The sequence below is a fragment of the Scyliorhinus canicula genome, chromosome 15 (genome assembly GCF_902713615.1).
Source record: "Scyliorhinus canicula chromosome 15, sScyCan1.1, whole genome shotgun sequence".
Classification (NCBI taxonomy): Eukaryota; Metazoa; Chordata; class Chondrichthyes; order Carcharhiniformes; family Scyliorhinidae; genus Scyliorhinus; species Scyliorhinus canicula.
Window position 1 is genome coordinate 112,084,690 of NC_052160.1, and position 18,719 is coordinate 112,103,408.

The 18,719-nt window shown below is 43.9% G+C and overlaps 1 protein-coding gene across 1 annotated transcript; it reads left to right on the top strand.

Moving 5' to 3' along the window:
• The first annotated feature begins 2,346 nt into the window (after positions 1–2,346).
• On the top strand, positions 2,347–18,328 carry LOC119978300 (green-sensitive opsin-like). Its single transcript, XM_038819825.1, is given in 6 exon segments — positions 2,347–2,519; positions 2,521–2,705; positions 3,953–4,121; positions 8,861–9,026; positions 13,948–14,187; positions 18,200–18,328. Coding segments are annotated over 6 exon segments (1,062 nt in total).
• Positions 18,329–18,719: the final 391 nt, after the last annotated feature.

Below are 18,719 nucleotides of genomic sequence, written 5' to 3' on the forward strand. Positions count from 1 at the left end.
TGTATTCCATTCTGCCAGACCCTAGCAGATAGAACTTGACCATAGAGAAAGTACTTGGACTGTTTTAGTTGGCTAGTCTCTCTTTCAAATAGTAAGAAGCACCAACAAACAAAGTGATTGAGGTGTTGGTTTATGTTTATTTTATATTAGTTATACGAAGAAGTTGTGCTGACCATTTATGGTTGTTAAGGGTGCGCCTTAATTCATATTTACAGCTGTAGTCACATTAGCGTAAAAAATTATGGGTGTGGAAATACAAACATTCATGGAGGTGGAAATAATAGATGACTAACTTAGAATATTATGCTTAAGAGCAGAATGTCATAATACAAGTACGGAGTGATTATACTGATAGTAGAACAAAAGGATTAGCACAGGAAAATGAAGAACAACAAAATAAGAAAAGCAAATGATGTTTGTTAGGCTATAGGGCTAGAGAAAATTGCAACAGTATAGTAGAACAAGGGCAAAGAAACATTTAACGATGAAAAAGAGAAGTTGGAACTTCATGTACTAGAAAATATGGAATCAGTGGAGGTTCATGATGGCTGTAGTGTTATGCAGGGAAGAGTGATGGGGAATTCTGGATTGGTGTAATCTGTGTGTGATTGATTTTGAAAGGTTGAAGGGTGGGGAACAATACCATCTGAGTTTAGACATTAGTGAAGCTCATTGATTTAAATTGTTATCTCACAATCATTTCAAGGAACCTTGAGGAAGAAAAAGTTAATCCAAAGCAGCTCGAGTTAGCCAGGATTCAGCTACTGATGGTGAAACTTGAATTCAAAAATGATGCATGGTTGCTTGACTTGGCGTTTTTCACAGACAAATGTGCAAAATTGAATGAGCTGAATCGCGATCTGCAGGCGAGGGACCAGGGGCTTGTCACACGTGATCAGTGTAGTGAATGGGTTCAAGGTTAAACTGGGCCTCTGTTCCTCTCTGTTAAAGAGCAAAATTACTGAACGCTTTCCAAATCTGGAGAAAATCCAAGTCAAACAGAAAGGGTTCCATCCAAACAAACTCTGTGACCACCTGAACAAATTGAAAAGGGGATTCAGCAGACGGTTTCTGGAGGTAGACAAGATGGAACAATAATTATGTTTGTCTCAAATTATTGTCTTCAAGTGGATATTGGAGAACTGGCAGCAACATTTCAGCAGGTGTTTTAACAAAGCAGTGGACTTGACATGGATATCATCACCATGCAAAATGACATAGAGCTGAAAGCTAGGTCAAAGGACAAAAACTTTTGGGGACTTGAAAACAGAGAAAAGTATCTTCTTCTGACATCCTGTGCACTTAACATGAAGGCCTACTTTGGTTCCACATACCTCTGTGAGATGGCCTTACCAAGTATCGCACCCATCTCACAGATGCCCATCTGATGGACTGTTTGAGACTGGCCATCTCAAACTAAAACCCAGACTTCACAGCACTCACAGATAGTGTACAAGGACAGATGTCACACTACGAATAGATGAGTGTTATGCATTGTGTACATTTTTGGAGTGTTTAATAAAGTCAAATTTTTAAGAGTAGATCTTGAGCTGCACTTAGATCCCAAAAGTGATCTTGTGTTTTAAAAAAATCAAGGCCACTGCTTTCAACCATTATAGGTCTCTATGGAAATTGAAACAATTTGTTGGTCATATAGCATGAATCACAATTTGGGCAGCATATTGCATAGTGGTTAGCATAGTTGCTTCACAGCTCCACGGTCCCAGGTTCGATTCCCAGCTTGGGTCAATGTCTGTGCGGAGTATGCAAGTTCTCCCCGTGTCTGCGTGGGTTTCCTCTGGGTGCTCCGGTTTCCTCCCACAGTCCAAAGATGTGCAGGTTAGATGGATTGGCCATGCTAAATTGCCCTTAATGCCAAAAAGGTTAGGTGGGTTTACTGGGTTACGGGGATAGTGTGGGCTCGAGTAGGATGCTCTTTCCAAGGGCAGGTGCAGACACGATGGGCCGAATGGCCTTCTTCTCCACTGTAAAATCTATGAAATCAAACATCTGATGCTGAAAAATCTAAGCTTTAGTCACAAAACCTATCTCAATGTGTTAATTAGAACTTCACATGCACATCAATTGAAATCCACAGTGATGAAAAGTCTTAAAGAGCTTTGCAACAGGTTTTGGAAAATGACTCTATCTTCTTTAATCATGCTTAAGGTTGTCAATTCCATTAAATCTTTATGCCCTTGCCCCCAATCCTTGGCACTATTTAAAAAGCATATAAAGGGGTGAATTTGTGGAAGTGCTGAGAGTGCTGCTTTTCCCTGCCAACGCTCCCAACAACTGAGAACTTCTATAATTGTAAAAATCTTTTGTTCGTAATTTCCATTTAAGATGAACGGCACAGAAGGAGAAAATTTTTATGTCCCGCTCTCCAACAAGACTGGAGTGGTTCGCAGTCCTTACGAGTTCTCCCAGTATTACCTGGCTGTACCCTGGGAGTTCTCTGTCATCGCAGCTTACGTGTTTCTGCTGATGGTCATCGGCTTGCCCATCAATTGTTTGACTGGCGGTCACTTTCAAGCACAAGAAACTAAGGTAGCCTCTCAATTACATTTTAGTGAACCTGGCGGTGGCCAACCTGTTCATGATTCTCTTTGGGTTTGTGGTCACATTTTACACAGCCTTGCATGGCTACTTTGTCTTTGGGCCCGTCGGCTGTGCGATTGAGGGCTTCTTCGCTACTCTACGTGGTGAGTGCAATGTGGCTATGCCCAAAATTGGGATCAGATTTTAAAAATTTAATCTAAGGGATGTGGATGTCGTTGGCTAGGCTAGTATTCATTGTTCATTCCTAGTTGCTCTTGGGCAGGTGGTGGTGAGCTGCCTTCTTGAACCACTGTAATTCCTGGGTGTATGCACACACATAGTGCTGTTAGGGAGAGAGTTCCAAGATTTTGACCCAGCGACAGTGAAGAAAGGACAATATATTTCCAAGACAGTATGGTGAGTGATTTGGAAGGGAACTTCCAGGTTTTGCTGTTCCCACGTATCTGTTGCCCTTGTAATTATATATTATGACATAATTAATACGTAATTGAACACGCCCAGCATAAATTAAAAATGCTAACTTCTGGGCGGCACAGCAGCACAGTGATTAGACTGTTGCTTCATAGCACCAGGGATCTGGGTTCGATTCCTGGCTTGGGTCACAGTCTGTGCGGGGTCTGCATATTTTCCCCATGTCTGCATGGGATTCCTCCGGGTGCTCCGGTTTCCTCCCACAAATCCCGAAAGACGTGCTGTTAAGTTATTTGCACATTCTGAATTCTCCCTTTGTGCACCCGAACAGGCGCCAGAGTCTGACGACTAGGGGCTTTTCACGGTAACTTCATTGCAGTGTTAATGTAAGCCTATTTGTGACAATAAAGATTATTATTAGTATTATAACTTCAGTTACCCGGTATCCTGAAAATACAAATTAACACATGCAGGTACTGAGTCTACTGAGTTTAAATGAATTAACTGGCACCATACTTGGTGGAATTATTTTCAATTTGAGAAACTCCCTCAGGAATTCCTGGTAGCTTGACTCCAGCTGCTTGCTAATGCAATTTTTCCGGGGGGGGGGGGGGGGGGGCATTGTGGCACAGTGGTTAGCACTGCTGCCTCACAGCACCAGGGACCCGGGTTCAATTCCTGCCTTGGGTCACTGTCTGTGTGGAGTTTGTATGTTTTCCCTGTGTCTGGGTGGGTTACCTCCAGATGCTCCGGTTTCCTCCTACAGTCAAAGATGTGCAGGTTAGGTGGATATGGCCATGATAAATTACCCCTTAGTTTTCAAAACGTTAGGTGGGGGTTATTGGGTTACGGGGATAGGGTGGGTTGTGGGTTTAGGTAGGGTGTTCCTTGGGAGACGGTCAGTCCAGACTCGATGGGTCGAATGGCCTCCTTCTGCACTGTAGTGATTCTACAATTCTGCATTGCTTTTTTTCTTCAGGCGAAGTTGCTCTTTGGTCCTTGGTGATCTTGGCTATAGAACGATACACCGTGGTCTGCAAACCGATGGGGAATTTCAGGTTTGGAGTGACTCATGCCTTTATTGGAATCGACAGCACTTGGACCCTGGCTTTGGCCGCTGCCGGTCCTCCTCTGGTAGGTTGGTCCAGGTAAGAAAAAAAACTAAAATCAATCAAACAGTTTTTCACGTACAACCAGGGTTTAGGAATTAAGATCACCTCACAAGTTCCCTTCCACTGCTAAGGCTATATTGTAGCCCAAGGACCAGATGCTGGATTCTCTGATTCTGCGGCTATGACCCACGCCGGCGTGGGATTGGCCAGAAAATTTGGCGTGAAATGGCCACCGATTCCCCGTTTTGCTGGTGGCTAGCATGCCAGCAGCGTAGAGCATCCGGCTCTAGCTGCCGATATGGCTTGGAGAATTGTCGGGTCCATGGCCGCGCATGAGCACAGCAGCGGCCTGGAGCAGCCGGCGCCATGCTACATGGTGGAGGCTGCTCACGGACCCTGCCCACGTAATAGTGCCCCTGCTTTGGCTGGCTCGAGCACCCCGGACCAGCCCCCCACAGTGCTCCCAATAAAGCCCCTAATAAAGTCACTGTGACGGCGATGGACTGAGTCCGCAGCCGCCACGGCGAGTTCCCAACAGATGAGACCACACGAGACCGACGCTGTTGGGAACTCGGCCGGTCAGGGGTGGAGCATCGGAGGCAGGTCTCAGGCAAGTCCTGAGGCCATTGATGCGTGGCACGGTGTACTCGGAGAGTACGCCACTTTGGAGGGAGCGGAGAATCACGGAAGCGGCACCGCCCCCGATTTGGTCGGGAACTGTGATTCTCCGGCCGATCGCCAAACCCGATTTCGAACTTCAATTATCCTGTTATAGGAGAGAGCTGAGTGCACTTTCTAATCTTGGATTGACACCACATTCCATGGGATGTCAACACCAAGAAATACCAAATGAGCCCCTCCAGGGAACCTCATTCCACTTTATTTGAGGTCCAGTCTCGGATTCTGTATTTTCACTGTAAATGTACAATTGGAAGTAAGCAGCAATTATCCAACTGCAGTCCTACATTTGTGGTGTGGATGATCCTATATTGTTAGGAATTTGTACATTTTTCCCTGTTACAATAAGGGTGAAGCTAATGATGCTTGCGGTTTTTCATGCACAAATGGTATAGCAACTTCAGGTGTGAGACAAATGCACCTTGAAGTCAAACATCCAAAACTTACATTACCCTTCTGTGAGCTTAGTGCAAATGCTATCTCATAGGTTAGTTCATCATAGGAATGCATTGAATCACAAGTTTTTTTTGCAGTATGAACTTAACACCACTGAAGGTTAAGCATTGCTCATTCTGGTCTAAGCATTCTATTAATATGAAGTTAATTACTTGCCAAGCACTCTAGCACTGAAAATTAACTATCAAGAACGTGGAGTCTATTTCCTTCAAGTTTTAATTGCTGAAGATTTGCTTTCACTCTCTTTATCTCTCTTTCTGTACCTTGTTTAATATTGAAGTCACAAGTTAATTTACACTTCTTTCTCCATCCTCGCACTGTTACTTTCAGAATCTCTGAATCTGATTAGTTACAGAGATGCACAGTTACTTTCTCAATTCACTCATGTCCCAAATGCCCACTCTCCTTTGATGGGATGTTATCAGCTTGCATACATAGAACATAGAACATACAGTGTAGAAGGAGGCCATTTGGCCCATCGAATCTGCACCGACCCACTTAAGCCCTCACTTCCACCCTACCCACGTAACCCAATAACCCCTCTTAACCTTTTATATGGTCACTCAGGGCAAGTTATCATGGCCAATCCACCTAACCTGCACGTCTTCAGACTGTGGGAGGAAACCAGGGCACTTGGAGGAAACCCACGCATACATGGGGAGAATGTGCAGACTCCGCACAGACTGTGACCCAGCAGGGAATCGAACCTGGGACCCTGGCGCTGTGAAGCCACAGTGCTATCCACTTGTGCTACCGCGCTGCACTTTCAGTAACTTGCTGTGCAAAAACTTAAAAAATCTAAATGTGGAAAGACAGGTTTATTTAACATCAGATGTCATTCGATATCCTGTGTCACAATCCCCAACAGGGCAATTATAAACAGAAATAACCAAATTTACCAAATGACCACCAGCCCCGAATAAATTACCAACAAAATTACACTTTCTGCAACTTTTACTTTAACATGAATCCAAATTGAGATAAATTAAACCTGAATTAACAGCCAAATAGTACCTTAAATGGAAAAGTAAATTTCACTTTAAATAATTCCCACAACAAAGATGTGTCTTATGCAACCACAAACTCCCTTAACCCCCCACAAATATGAGGCACTGAATTCCGAGAATTTCAAATTCACACAGAGTAGGTGAGGAGTTTTCACCTTTGAATTTCACAGATACGATGATCGTCAGCAATGTACACTTCCATGAACCCTGTCTCCCTCAGATCACCCAGTCCTCCTGGTGTAGCTTCCCAGAGTTCTTTTTCAACCGACCGACCAGTTGTATACCAGTTCATGGTTTTGCCACTTCTTGGAAAATATCCAGCTCTTAACCATCTCTGAGCTAGTTATTCAGCTCTCCAGGTTTTAGACCTTTTTTTTTTGGACAACTCATATACTGTTTCCAAGAGCTGTCTCCTTTTCTACCAAACCGAAAAACTTCCTGAGAGTTATTTGATTCTTCACCTCACAAGAATTATCTGAGATCTGTTTCTGTCTGTGTCTGTTTTCTCATTGTGTCTGCATCTGTGTGCTCATGGCCTTCACTCTCCAGCTCCTCTGCTTGTAGCTCTCCCTGTGTGTCTGCAACTCCCCTTTGTGTCTGGCCACAAAATATCTGTATCTTAACTTCCTTCCTGTTGGTACTGTTTCTTAATCAAGGTTCACCAGGTCATATGGACCAGTATTTCTTATTATCTAAGAAAGGTGGAGTTGATCCCTTCACAATTAATGCAAATTCTTAAGTTCTTTCCTGACATTCTTAAAAATTATTACTGATTCCACTGGTATTTTAAAGAAAATACAAATTTTCCTCAGTGCACTGCTACCAGATCAAAGATCCTCAAACCCTACTGGAGGTAAATATGGCCTAACATTGATTCTGCAGACTGAAATTTCCTCATGGGTATAATAAGGAAATCAGATTTAAACATATATCTGTTCCCATTCCCAATTACCAAGATGCAATCAAATTTCCTGTGAATCTCATTAGAAGGGGGAGGCAATAGCCTAGTCGTATTGTTACCAGACCAGTAGTGCAGAGCCCCAGGTAATGCTCTGGGGACCCGAATCCCACCAAGGCAAATGGTGACATTTGAATTCAGAATCAAAAGCTGGAATGATGACCTAATGATGACCATGAAAGCATTGACCATGATGCCCACCAGGTTCACTCATGTCATTTCAGGAAGGAAATCTGCCATCCTTACCAGGTCTGGCCTACATGTACTCCAGATCCATTGCAATGGTTGACTCTTAACTGCCTCTGAAATGCCAAGCAAGTTGCTCAGTTCAAGTGCAATTAGAGGAATTAGTGCAATAAATCCTGGCCTATCCAACAATGCCCATATCCCATGATGAATAAAACAAATGTATACATTAATATAAACAATTGGGATCCAAAGACAGTGCTTGATTTACATCATCCTTTTTTTCATTTAACAATCATTTGTGCACATTAGATACAAACTCTGCAATTGAGAAAAGCTTTAATATGACTTGAACCAATGAATCAAAAAGTGCATGGCAGGTCTCCTTGTAGAAAATGTTTTAAAATGTTCAAACTATTACAACAAAACAATATAAAAATGATTTTGTTTCCTCCTGTGTCTGAAAATATGGTTGTAATTTAAAGAGATCCTCTGAGCTAGCGCAATTGCTAGAAGCTCATATATGAGAATCTTGGGGTGAGGCCCATTATGGATGGAGTTGCATTGGGACAGAGGGATTGATCGATATTCCTAAAAGAATAAGGATATGTAAGGCACGATTCTACCACCTCATTGAGCCCAGTGCGGATCCGGACATGACGTGTGCATCACCAGATAGGTCCAAATTGAGCTTCACGCCAGGTGCAAAATCTCGTTAGAGTCACCCGACTCGCGGCATCTGGTGTGATCTGGATCAGTCCCTCGCTGGACGTGATCCAATGTGTGGTCATCTTCATGCCATATTCACATGGCGCCTGGGAGTCAGCAGCCGCACCAAAAAGGCCTCAACCGAGCGCCAATTAGTACTGGTCTCGACAAGCAGAGGCCAGTTGTGACCCTCAGGGGTCTTGGATGCCTGAAGCCTCCCCGGTGGTCAGGGACTGGGCAGGGCAGTACCTTGGCACTCCCCCGGGGAACTGGGCACCCTGGCAGTGCCAACCTGACACTGCCAGGGTGCCCAGTTGGCATCGCCAGGGTGCCAGGCCTACAGTGCGATTGGTGCAATTCCAGTGCATTTTTGGTGTGCCGGAGTTTAAACTGCCACAATGATCTGCCTCCACTCTGGACAATTTTCAGGGGTCATCGTAATTTAGATACCATTGGTAGGCCTCTAGCAGCATCTCTAATCAGAGAGGAAGGGTCATTAATGTGACAGGTCTTAGGCACCTGCCACAGAGTGCCTGGAATAGCTGATAATCTGCAATTTTGTAAAGTTAATAGTTTGTGGAGCTACGGAACTAATATAACATCAGATGAAAATATTGCCCACCGCATTTCTTTCTACTCCTAAGCAGAGGAAAATGGGCCCCCTAAAAATTGACTAATGTACAAGAAATCTAAGAGAGCTAGAAGATAGGGAAAGATTAATGTTCTGGCTTCAATTAGATATGGTTTGCAATTTCAATATTTGTTATTTTTTTAAATTTCAGGTACATACCAGAAGGCTATCAGTGCTCATGTGGTCCGGATTACTACACCATGAATCCACGTTACAACAATAAGTCTTATGTCATATATTTGTTTGTCTTTTACTTTCTGATTCCAGTTGCCCTCATATTCTTTTCGTACGGAAGATTGATATGTAAAGTACAAGAGGCAAGTGTAACATTTCTACATGCTGTAAAATTTACTTGAGTTTATTTATCGCATACCAGGAAGCAGGTTTGAAAAAGCACCTAATAATATATGTAAATTGGTAAAATCTCAGGCATATCTATTGAACAGCAAATATGCAAGTATAATGCATGAAATTAGTAAAATGGTCAGTACATTTCTGTACAGGGTACATCCAAGCATGGATGGAATTTACCGAGCAATCTGCCAAGGCGGGATCTTCTGGTCTCTGCGTTGTCAATAGGGTTTCCTGTTGAATGCATTCTTTGCCACTGGGAAACCCATGATGGATGAATGGCCGGCAAATCATGCACCAAATGTCCAAACATTTTCCCCAGCAGCACTGTGGGTGTACTTACAACACATGGACTGCAGCAGTTCAAGAACGCAGTGCACCACCTTCTCAAGAGCAGTTAAGGATGGGCAATAAATACTGGCCTAGCCAGCACACCCATATCCTAAAAAATTAAATTTTGAAAAATAGATAAAGTGAAGCCAGGCAAAGAAATAAAATATGGGTGACAAGTATTTGTTTATGTTAAATATTTGAGAGTGTTTATCACAGTCACAGAATTGTTACAACACAGAAGGAGGCCATTCAATACATCTTGTCAGCACCGGTTTTCCAAATGGCAATTTGATGCCATTCCCTCTGCCTTCTCCCCATAGGCCTGCACATTCTTCCTTTTCAGATAATAATCCAATTTCCTTCTGAATGCTTCAACTGAACCTGCCTCCACATCATCATCAAGCAGTGCACTCCATTCATAACCACTTGCTGTGTGAAAAACCTACTCCTCATGTCTCCACTGCTTATTTTGACAATTACTTTCAATCTGTGCCCACTTGTTCTTGATCCTGCCACCATATAATCCCTGCAGTGCAGAAGGAGGCCACTAGGCTCTTTGAGTCTGCACCGATCCCCAAAAGAGAATTGAACCTAAGACCATTCCCCACCCTATCCCCATAAACCCACACATTGATCAATGCCAATCCACCTAACATGCACATCTTTGGACACTAAGAGGCAATTTAGCATGGCCAATCCACCTAATCTGCATATCCTTGGACTGTGGGAGGAAACCGGAGTACCTGGAGCAAACCCACACAGACACAGGGAGAACATGCATGCTCCACACAGACAGTCACCCAAGGCCGGAATCAAACCCGAGTGCCTGGTGTGGTGAGGCAGCAGTGCTAACCACTGTGCCACCGTGCCGCCAGTGAGAAGAAGGTTTTCCTGTCTAATCTGTCGAGACCTCTCATTATTTTGATCACCTCCATCAAATCTCTGGTCAACCTTCTCCAAGGAATACAGTCCCAACCTCTCTAATCTATCTCTGTAGCTCATGGTCCTCACCGTGGAACCATTCTCATGAATCTTTTCTTTACATTCTCTCATGCCTTCTCATCTTTCCTAAAGTGACACCCAGAATTGGAAGCAATAAATCAGATGAGGCCGAACCAGTGTTTAATAAAAGTTTAACACAACTTCCTTGCTCCTAAATCTTATGGGCTGGATTTTTGTGGATTTGGAGAGTCAAGAACCTTGAGAAGTGGTGGGCAGGACCAAATTCTTGAATTCCTGGCCCCATTACTGATGCCCCCAATTCTCCTTTTTTAAAATTTAGAGTGCCCAATTTTTTTCAAACTAAGGGGCAATTTAGCGTGGCCAATTTGCATACCCTGCGCATCTTTGGGTTGTGGGGGTGAGACCCAAGCAGACAGGGGCAGAATGTGCAAACTCCACATGGACAGTGACCGGCGGTTGGGGTTGAACCCGGGTCCTCGGCACTGTGAGGCACTGTGCTGCCTTGCCCAATTCTCATCAGTGCAGAATATGGGCACAAGCTGGTGCATCTCACAAACTTGCTCACTGCATTCCTGACCTGGCCGGGTCCATTGTGGAAATAGGCATCTCGTAGTTCCCCAACATTTTCATGGGGGCAGGGCATCTTCTCATTGTCCTGTGGCTTATGACCCCTCTGAGTTGTCATGAACCACAGTATGGATGAGGGAACCTGTTGGAATGTAAGTTCAAAAGGTCTTACCCGTGGCCCACATGCCACCCACATGCTCCGACACTCACCCCAATGGCCCCTGATACATTCTATGCCAAATTAAACCCCTCCACTCCCTCAGTGGTCCCTCATATCCTCCATGCTAACCCATGGCTGCTCCATGCCCATTCACCCAGTATACACTCAGTACAGAACCAATGAACTCTAAAATAACAATGGGATGTGTGGAAAAGCTTTTAAGAAACTATCATTCATAACTTTCTTTAAAATATATGCTTTTATGATAGTCCTGTGAAAGTGTCAATCATCCAGACCTTTAAAGTATCAATAGCAAAACTGCAAGCACTTACTGCCTAGGAACAGGATTAGAACTATTCATCCCTTCAAGCTTGCCCCTCCATTCAATTAAATCATGGTTGATCAGTGGCTTAAGTCTATAGACCTGCTTTTGCCCATATTCCTTAATACCTTTGCTTACCAAAAAATTATCTATCACAGATTTAGCATTAATTATGTTTTGTAAATAAACATTGTACATTTGACAAAATAGATCTAAGAGATAAATCTATCAATCAAGCAGTATTTTCCTTTGTTATAGCTGTTTCAACAGACTAATAGATGTCTGGGCTCTCAGCCAAGCTTCATCGTGCATTCTTGGCTGCAAGCCCAGACAATCATCAGCCTGTTCGAACAGCTGCACCCTTAAGCCTAGGATACTCTGGGCGAAATTCTCCCAAAACGGGAAAAATCGTCAAACCGCCGTAAAACCCGGGCGGGTTTTACGGCATCGCGCCCCTTCCCGACGGGGGACCGATTCTGGTCCCCCGTCGGGGCTAGCAGCCCGACGTCGGAGGCTCCGACAAGTCGGGCTTAACGAAAATCGTTAAACCCGCTTGTCGGACTTAGCGCCGGCTGACGCGTCATATGACGTCAGCCGCGCATGCGCAGGTGGGAAGACGCCACCCGCGCATGCGCGGGTGACGTCACCGCGTTTTTGCGCGAAACCCGCGCATGCGCGGTCCGGGTTGCCCCTCAGCCGCCCCGCGTATTGATACTGCGGGGCGGCGGAAGGACAAATAGTGCGCGGGCATCGGGCCCGCTGCCCGTGATCGGTGGGCACCGATCGCGGGCCCATGGCACCCTTGGCACGGCCGTGGTACTGCCGTGCCAATCGGTGCCATGGTTATTTTTTTCCAGGTAGTCACGACGTTTTTACGAACGGCAGGACCAGGTGTGTTTGCCGTTCGTAAAAAGGTCGTAAAGGGCTGGGACTTCGGCCCTTCTAACAGCTGTGAATCGCTGCCGGCCGTAAAAAAACGGCGGCAGCGATTCGTGTCGGGATTTCGGCGGGGGGGTGGGAGAATAGCGGGAGGGCGTCAAAAAAGTCGGGAAGGCCCTCCCGCTATTCTCCCACCCGTCGTGGGGGGCGGAGAATTTCGCCCTCTATGCTTGAAGAACAACTCTTTCAACCTGCCCTACCATCTTCAGTGACTTTTTCACATTTACACCCAGGTCCCACTGCTCCTGCATTCTCTTTGGAATTGTATCCTTTATTCAATACTGTATCAATACTGTATCTTCATGTTCCCTCCATTTATAGCATAATGCTGCATATTTCAACATAATTTATTGCAAAGTGCAATAACCTAGAACATAGATTTTCTCTGGTTTGCAGTTCCTTTTGGGCTGTCAATTCATTTGTTCAATGCAGACAACATAGTATAATGTTTTTTTAGGTGCAGGCAAGAATCAACTAAGAATCAAGAATCAGTACATTATTTAAGCAGCAATTTACATGACTCAATTCAGAATTATCATACAATCCCTACAGTGCAGAAGGAGATCATTCAACCCATCAAGTCTGCACTGATCCTCTCAATCATAGAATCCCTACAGTGTAGTAGTAGGAGGCCATTAGGCCCACCGAGTCTGCACCAAACCTCTGAAAGAGCACCCTACCCACACCCCTATCGTATCCCAGCTTAACATTTTGGACACTAAAGGGCAATTTAGCATGGCAAATCCACCTAGCCTGCAGAGGAAAGTACCCGGAGGAAACCAACGCAGACATGGGGCGCAAGTGCAAACTCCACACAAACAGTCACCCGAGGCCGGAATTGAATCCAGGTCCCTATGAGGCAGCAGTGCCAACCACTGTGCCACCATGCCAACCTAAATTATATTAATTATATTAGCTAATTTTCCTTAACCAGAGGTTATGACTTAATTTCACACCAATTTAACAGTTAAATCCTTTATCTTGAGAGACTTAAGTACCTGAATAATTCCCCAAAATGGGAAATTGGGAAAATTCATTCAATTACGTTTACTCCAATATTTTCTCATTCTACCCAAACATACATGTCCAGACCCAGATAATGTCTTATCACCCCTTATCTCTGTTTTACATTTTAGTGCAAAACCTCTTTATTCTTGGGGTTAATTTCTCATACTGTAGACCTTGAAAATAATAACAATTCCAGCAGGAAAGAAATTTTAGTGTAAGTATCATTTTCTTTATGAATTACAATAAAGGAATAAATGTAACCCTAATTCCAGAAAACTTAACAGTAAAATGCATTCTAGCAAAGCTTAGTATTAAAAATGATTAAAAGGAATTATAATTTGATAACTCATAAGAGCTTTTTTTAATACGCAAGACTACAGCTAGGGAATGAATAACAAGATGGCCAGTTTTATATCTCAAGGTTCCTTCTTTGGTTTGCAACAACCAGTTCCTCTGCTCCAGACATTAGTCTAAAAAAATTAAGCAGTTCAATAGCTTAAATAACTATCTCTCCAAAGCTTAGTTACTTTACCCTGGCAAGACTAGATTCCCCTCAGTTCCCTTCTAACGCTTCTAAACCTATATTTTCTCATAGGCTGCAGCTCAGCAACAGGAGTCTGCTACCAGACAGAAGGCTGAAAAGGAAGTCACCCGCATGGTAATTTTAATGGCCATTGGATTTTTGACTGCTTGGTTACCATATGCCACTGTTGCACTTTGGATTTTCATGAATCAAGGAGCAGAATTTTCCGCTGAGTTCATGACAGTTCCTGCATTCTTCTCCAAAAGTTCAGCAATATATAATCCAATAATCTATGTGTTAATGAACACGCAGGTATAATTTTTAATCTGTTTACATATAAGAATGGAGCACTAACATTATTTAATCGGAGGAAAAATAACTTGAGTATTACGATCGTCTTTCTTAATGGTTCTGTCTTAGCATTCTGTTGGCATAATCCATTGTATACCTTAGCAGGAGATGGTTTAAAAGATATTCGCATTGACTGGGTTTCTGCAAAAAGTGAAAATTTTTAGTCGTTAACACAATTACATTGGAAGTTTGAATGTTGCTTTAGGATTATTTGATGGAGTTGCCATTAGACATCTGTGTATTACACTGATGCCAATCTAAGACAAGCAACTGGAGTGTAATACAGCCTCAGCCATAAAGATAGGCACCACATGCAAAAACAAAACTTGAATTCTACAATTATATTACATTTTGGAGTGGAATTGACGATTTGGGTGCACGTGGCAATTCAGATGCAAGTGATGCTCAAAACTGCGTTCGTTTTCAAAATTGAAATCTGTGCTCAATTTTCCACTCAAACCTGTTTGGATAAACCAATACAAAAAGTTGTGGCAACTCGGTTTAAACCAGGTATCAGAGATTTCAAGATTCCTTGATGTTTTGTGCTAGCTTGATCAATTTCCGGTGAGTTGCAGTGCTTCAAGGAATCTTTATGTTTAATATGTCCTGGATGGTGTTGAGTTTCTTGAGTGTTGCTTGACCTGTACTCGTCCAGGTAAGTGGACAGTCTTCCATCACACTCCTGATTTGTGCCATGCGAATAATGGAAAGGCTTTGGGGTATCAGGAGCTGAGAGACCTGCACAAAATTCCCAGCCTCTGATCTGTTCTTGCAGCCAAGATTTATTTTAATTATTTTTCTGGTCCAAGATGACCACCAGGATGTTGTTGGTGTGTGGTAATACTATTGGCTGTCAGAGGAAGGTGAAAGATTCTCTCTATTTGGAGCTGACCATTGCCTGACACCTGTGTGTCATGAATATTACTTGCCAATTATCAGCCCAAGCTTGAATGTTGTCCAAATCTTTCTGCATGTGTTCTGTGTCATTACCTGAGGAGTTGCGAATGAAACTGAAGACTTCAGTCATCAGTGAACATTTCCACTTTTGATGGAGGGAAGGCCATTGATGAAGCAGCTGAAGATGGTTGGACCTAGGGTACTGTCCTGAGGAACTCCTGCAGTGAAACCCTGTGGCTGGATGATTAATCTTCAATAACCACAACCATCTTCCTTTGTGCTAACCACGCACCCTATCTTTCTCCCAGGCAACTGTCCGACACTGACACAGAGTACTTGCAAACATGGGGGGTGAATTTTACACCACCCACCCTCTTTCCCACTGGTATATTTAAAGTTGGGAGGGGCAGATAAAATAAAGTAGGTGGCCATCCACCACCTCACATACGTCCCCGACTTATATCCCACATTACAGCGACGGGTACGGCATCAGGCAGCTCTTGTTGCCTGCAGCCTACTAAGGCCCTAAATTGGCCAATTTTTGGCCACTTAAGGACCCCTTTCCACCTCTGTCGCAATAATACGTGCGGCTGGAGAAGTCAGGGAAAAGTTGAGTAGCCAAGCAGAGTTCACTTCACAAACTAAAGGTGGGCAGGAAGGGGGTATCTCCTTTGGAGGGCCACACTGTACTCATTGGGGCTCTACCCTCTGAAGTCCATACCTTGCTTTTGTGCCTCCTTTCCATGCCCCCCCCCCCCCCCCCCCACAGCATCACAGGGGTCACAAGAACATCTCTGACCGATGCCCAGACTGAGCTGACACCCGGTATTCATCTTCAGATCTTCTCTGAATTCCTTGGAGTCCCAAAAGTGGCCATTACTGTGACTACAGTGCTGCCGGCCAGTTAGATTGTCTGGTAGCTCTTGAGGGCAGGACGTCCTGTCCCTGAGGGGTGCGAGTCCCACTCTAAACTCAATAAGGCCACTCCTACCATATTATTGTTACGGGGCAGCCAGATTTAAAGTCAGTGTGGCGCCAACTAACATTTTGACCCAGGGGTACGAGGGATATATCCCCCTGTAAAATTAATTCCTCAATATCATATTTGAACCAGAGATGAACTTCCAACCACTTATCCCTGCCATCACAAGGACTGCCTATTTCTGCTTCTGTGACATTGGCTGATGCCACTCCTGCCTCAGCTCAGCTGCTGCTGAAATTCCCGTTCACGTCTTGGTTACCTCTAGATTAGCCTATCCCAATGTGCTCCTGTTCGGCCTGCCACATTCTGCCTTCTGTAAACTCGGGGTCATACAAAACTGGGTTGCCCATCTCCTAATATGCACCAAGTTCCCTTCATCCATCGCCTCTTTGCTTGTTGACCTATATTGGATCCCAGGTAAGTAACACCTCAAGTTTAAAATTCTTGTCCTTGCTTTATAATCCCTCACCCGTCCCCATCTCTGTAATATCTTTATGCCCACAAATGTCTGAGATATCTGTTACTATTTTACTATTTTAATTGCACCACCATTGGTGGTTGTGCCTTCAACCTGTGATGAATGTAGGGATTTTGAGTATATATATGTATATATATATGTATTTGGTGCAGTAAGGGTTAAAAGCCTGGGTTAGAGGGCAGCACAGTGGCGCAGTGGGTTAGCCCTGTTGCCTCATGGCGCCGAGGTCCCAGGTTCGATTCCAGCTCTGGGTCACTGTCCGTGTGAGTTTGCACATTTTCCCCGTGTTTGCGTGGGTTTCGCCCCCACAACCCAAAGATGTGCAGGATAGGTGGATTGGCCTCGATCAATTGTCCCTTAATTGGAAAAAATGAATTGGGTACTCTTAAATTTATTTTTTTTTAAAGCCTGGGTTAGGAGTGTTTTTAAAGAATCCTGGTTTAGTAAGGAGACGGGGAGTCCACAATGAGTAAAATAAAGAAACATAGTTTTATTTACAACACGATATATACACTGCCCGGCAGATCCCTATCGAGTTCCTGTTCTGCTCGGTGCCATACAGGCTGACCTTTTATATAAAGGTTAATAGAGATCTCCCTCCCCGAGCGGGAGAGCTCGTACTCAGCAAGGACAACAGGGAAGATAATCATTCCCACCCCATTGGCCCCATGCGGATATTACACCTGGGTTGAAAGAATTTGGGAGCCAGGGGTGCAAATAAAGCACCGCAAAAAGCTTGGGCTAGTGGAATGTTGTTTAGATTAAGGGGATTCCCTGTGGAGTTAATTACATTTCAGCTTGGTAAGATGATGTCATTACTGGGAAGAGCCAAGGTATCAGGCATTTAGCATAAGGGCAGTGTTAGTTGAATGTTAGTTGGAGATGTGAGCAGAAGTCAAGCGTGTGAGCAGAAGTCAAGCATCTCAGTTCAGTAAAAAGATATGTCTCTAATAATTGGGTAGCACTGTTGCTTCACAGATCCAGAGTCCCAGGTTCGATTCCCGGCTTGGGTCACTGTTTGTGTGGTGTCTGCACGTTCACCCTGTGTCTGTGTGGGTTTCCTCCGGGTGCTCCGGTTTCCTCCCACAAGTCCCGAAAGGCGTGCTGTTAGGTTAGGTAATTTGGACAATCTGAATTCACCCTCCGTGTACCCGAACAGGCACTGGAATGTGACAAATAGGGGCTTTTCACAGTAACTTAATTGCAGTGTTAATGTAAGCCTACTGGTGACATTAAAGATTATTATTATTTCAAAAAGCTTTCTCTCTATTGGTCAGAGTTCACGTGCTCCCACGCGATTGGTCCTTAGCTGGTCATGTGGAACGCAAAGCCCGCCCCTTTAGAAGGCCCGCACTACCACAGTAGCCGACCATTTTGCTCCAGTTTTGACTCTATAACCGCCTCCTACCAAGCGTGCACAGAATCAGGAAAAATCAGTTTTGTTACAGGCTCCCCATTTCATTACTCCACTCTCAGGCTTTCCCTTTTCACTGTGCTAATTTGCTTCATAAATGTAGTTTATTTGCATTTAAAGTTTATTCAATTAAAATTAATCCATTATAGATATTTAGATATATAACTAAACAAACTAATTTCTTTTGAAACTTTGTTTCTAGTTCCGGAATTGTATGATTACCACCTTATGCTGTGGAAAGAATCCACTTGGAGATGATGAATCTTCTCTCACACCGCAGAGCAAGACAGAGATTTCTTCAGTGCCATCTAATCAGGTTTCCCCCGCATAGAGACTTAATGAGTCATGTTAAAATGACAACCTTTAATATGTTGACAACTGCCAGTATTCATACTCAAAAAAAACAAAGAACAAAGAACAATGCAGCACAGGAACAGGCCCTTCGGCCCTCCAAGCCTGTACCGGTCATGATACCAACCTTGGCCAAAACCCTCAGCACTTCCTTGTGCCGTGTCCCTCTAAAGAACATTTTGTGCTTTGGTTTCCTTGAACCAGTTAAATGAATTGAAGCAGGAGATGAACTTCATGAGGCTACTGGATCTGGAACCCAACAAGATGTAAAATTGAATTCAATAAATTGAATAACCTGCAAGCTGCACAAGAAAGATGACCATGGAAATGGACGATTATTGGCTAAAACCCAACAAGTTTATTGACATCTC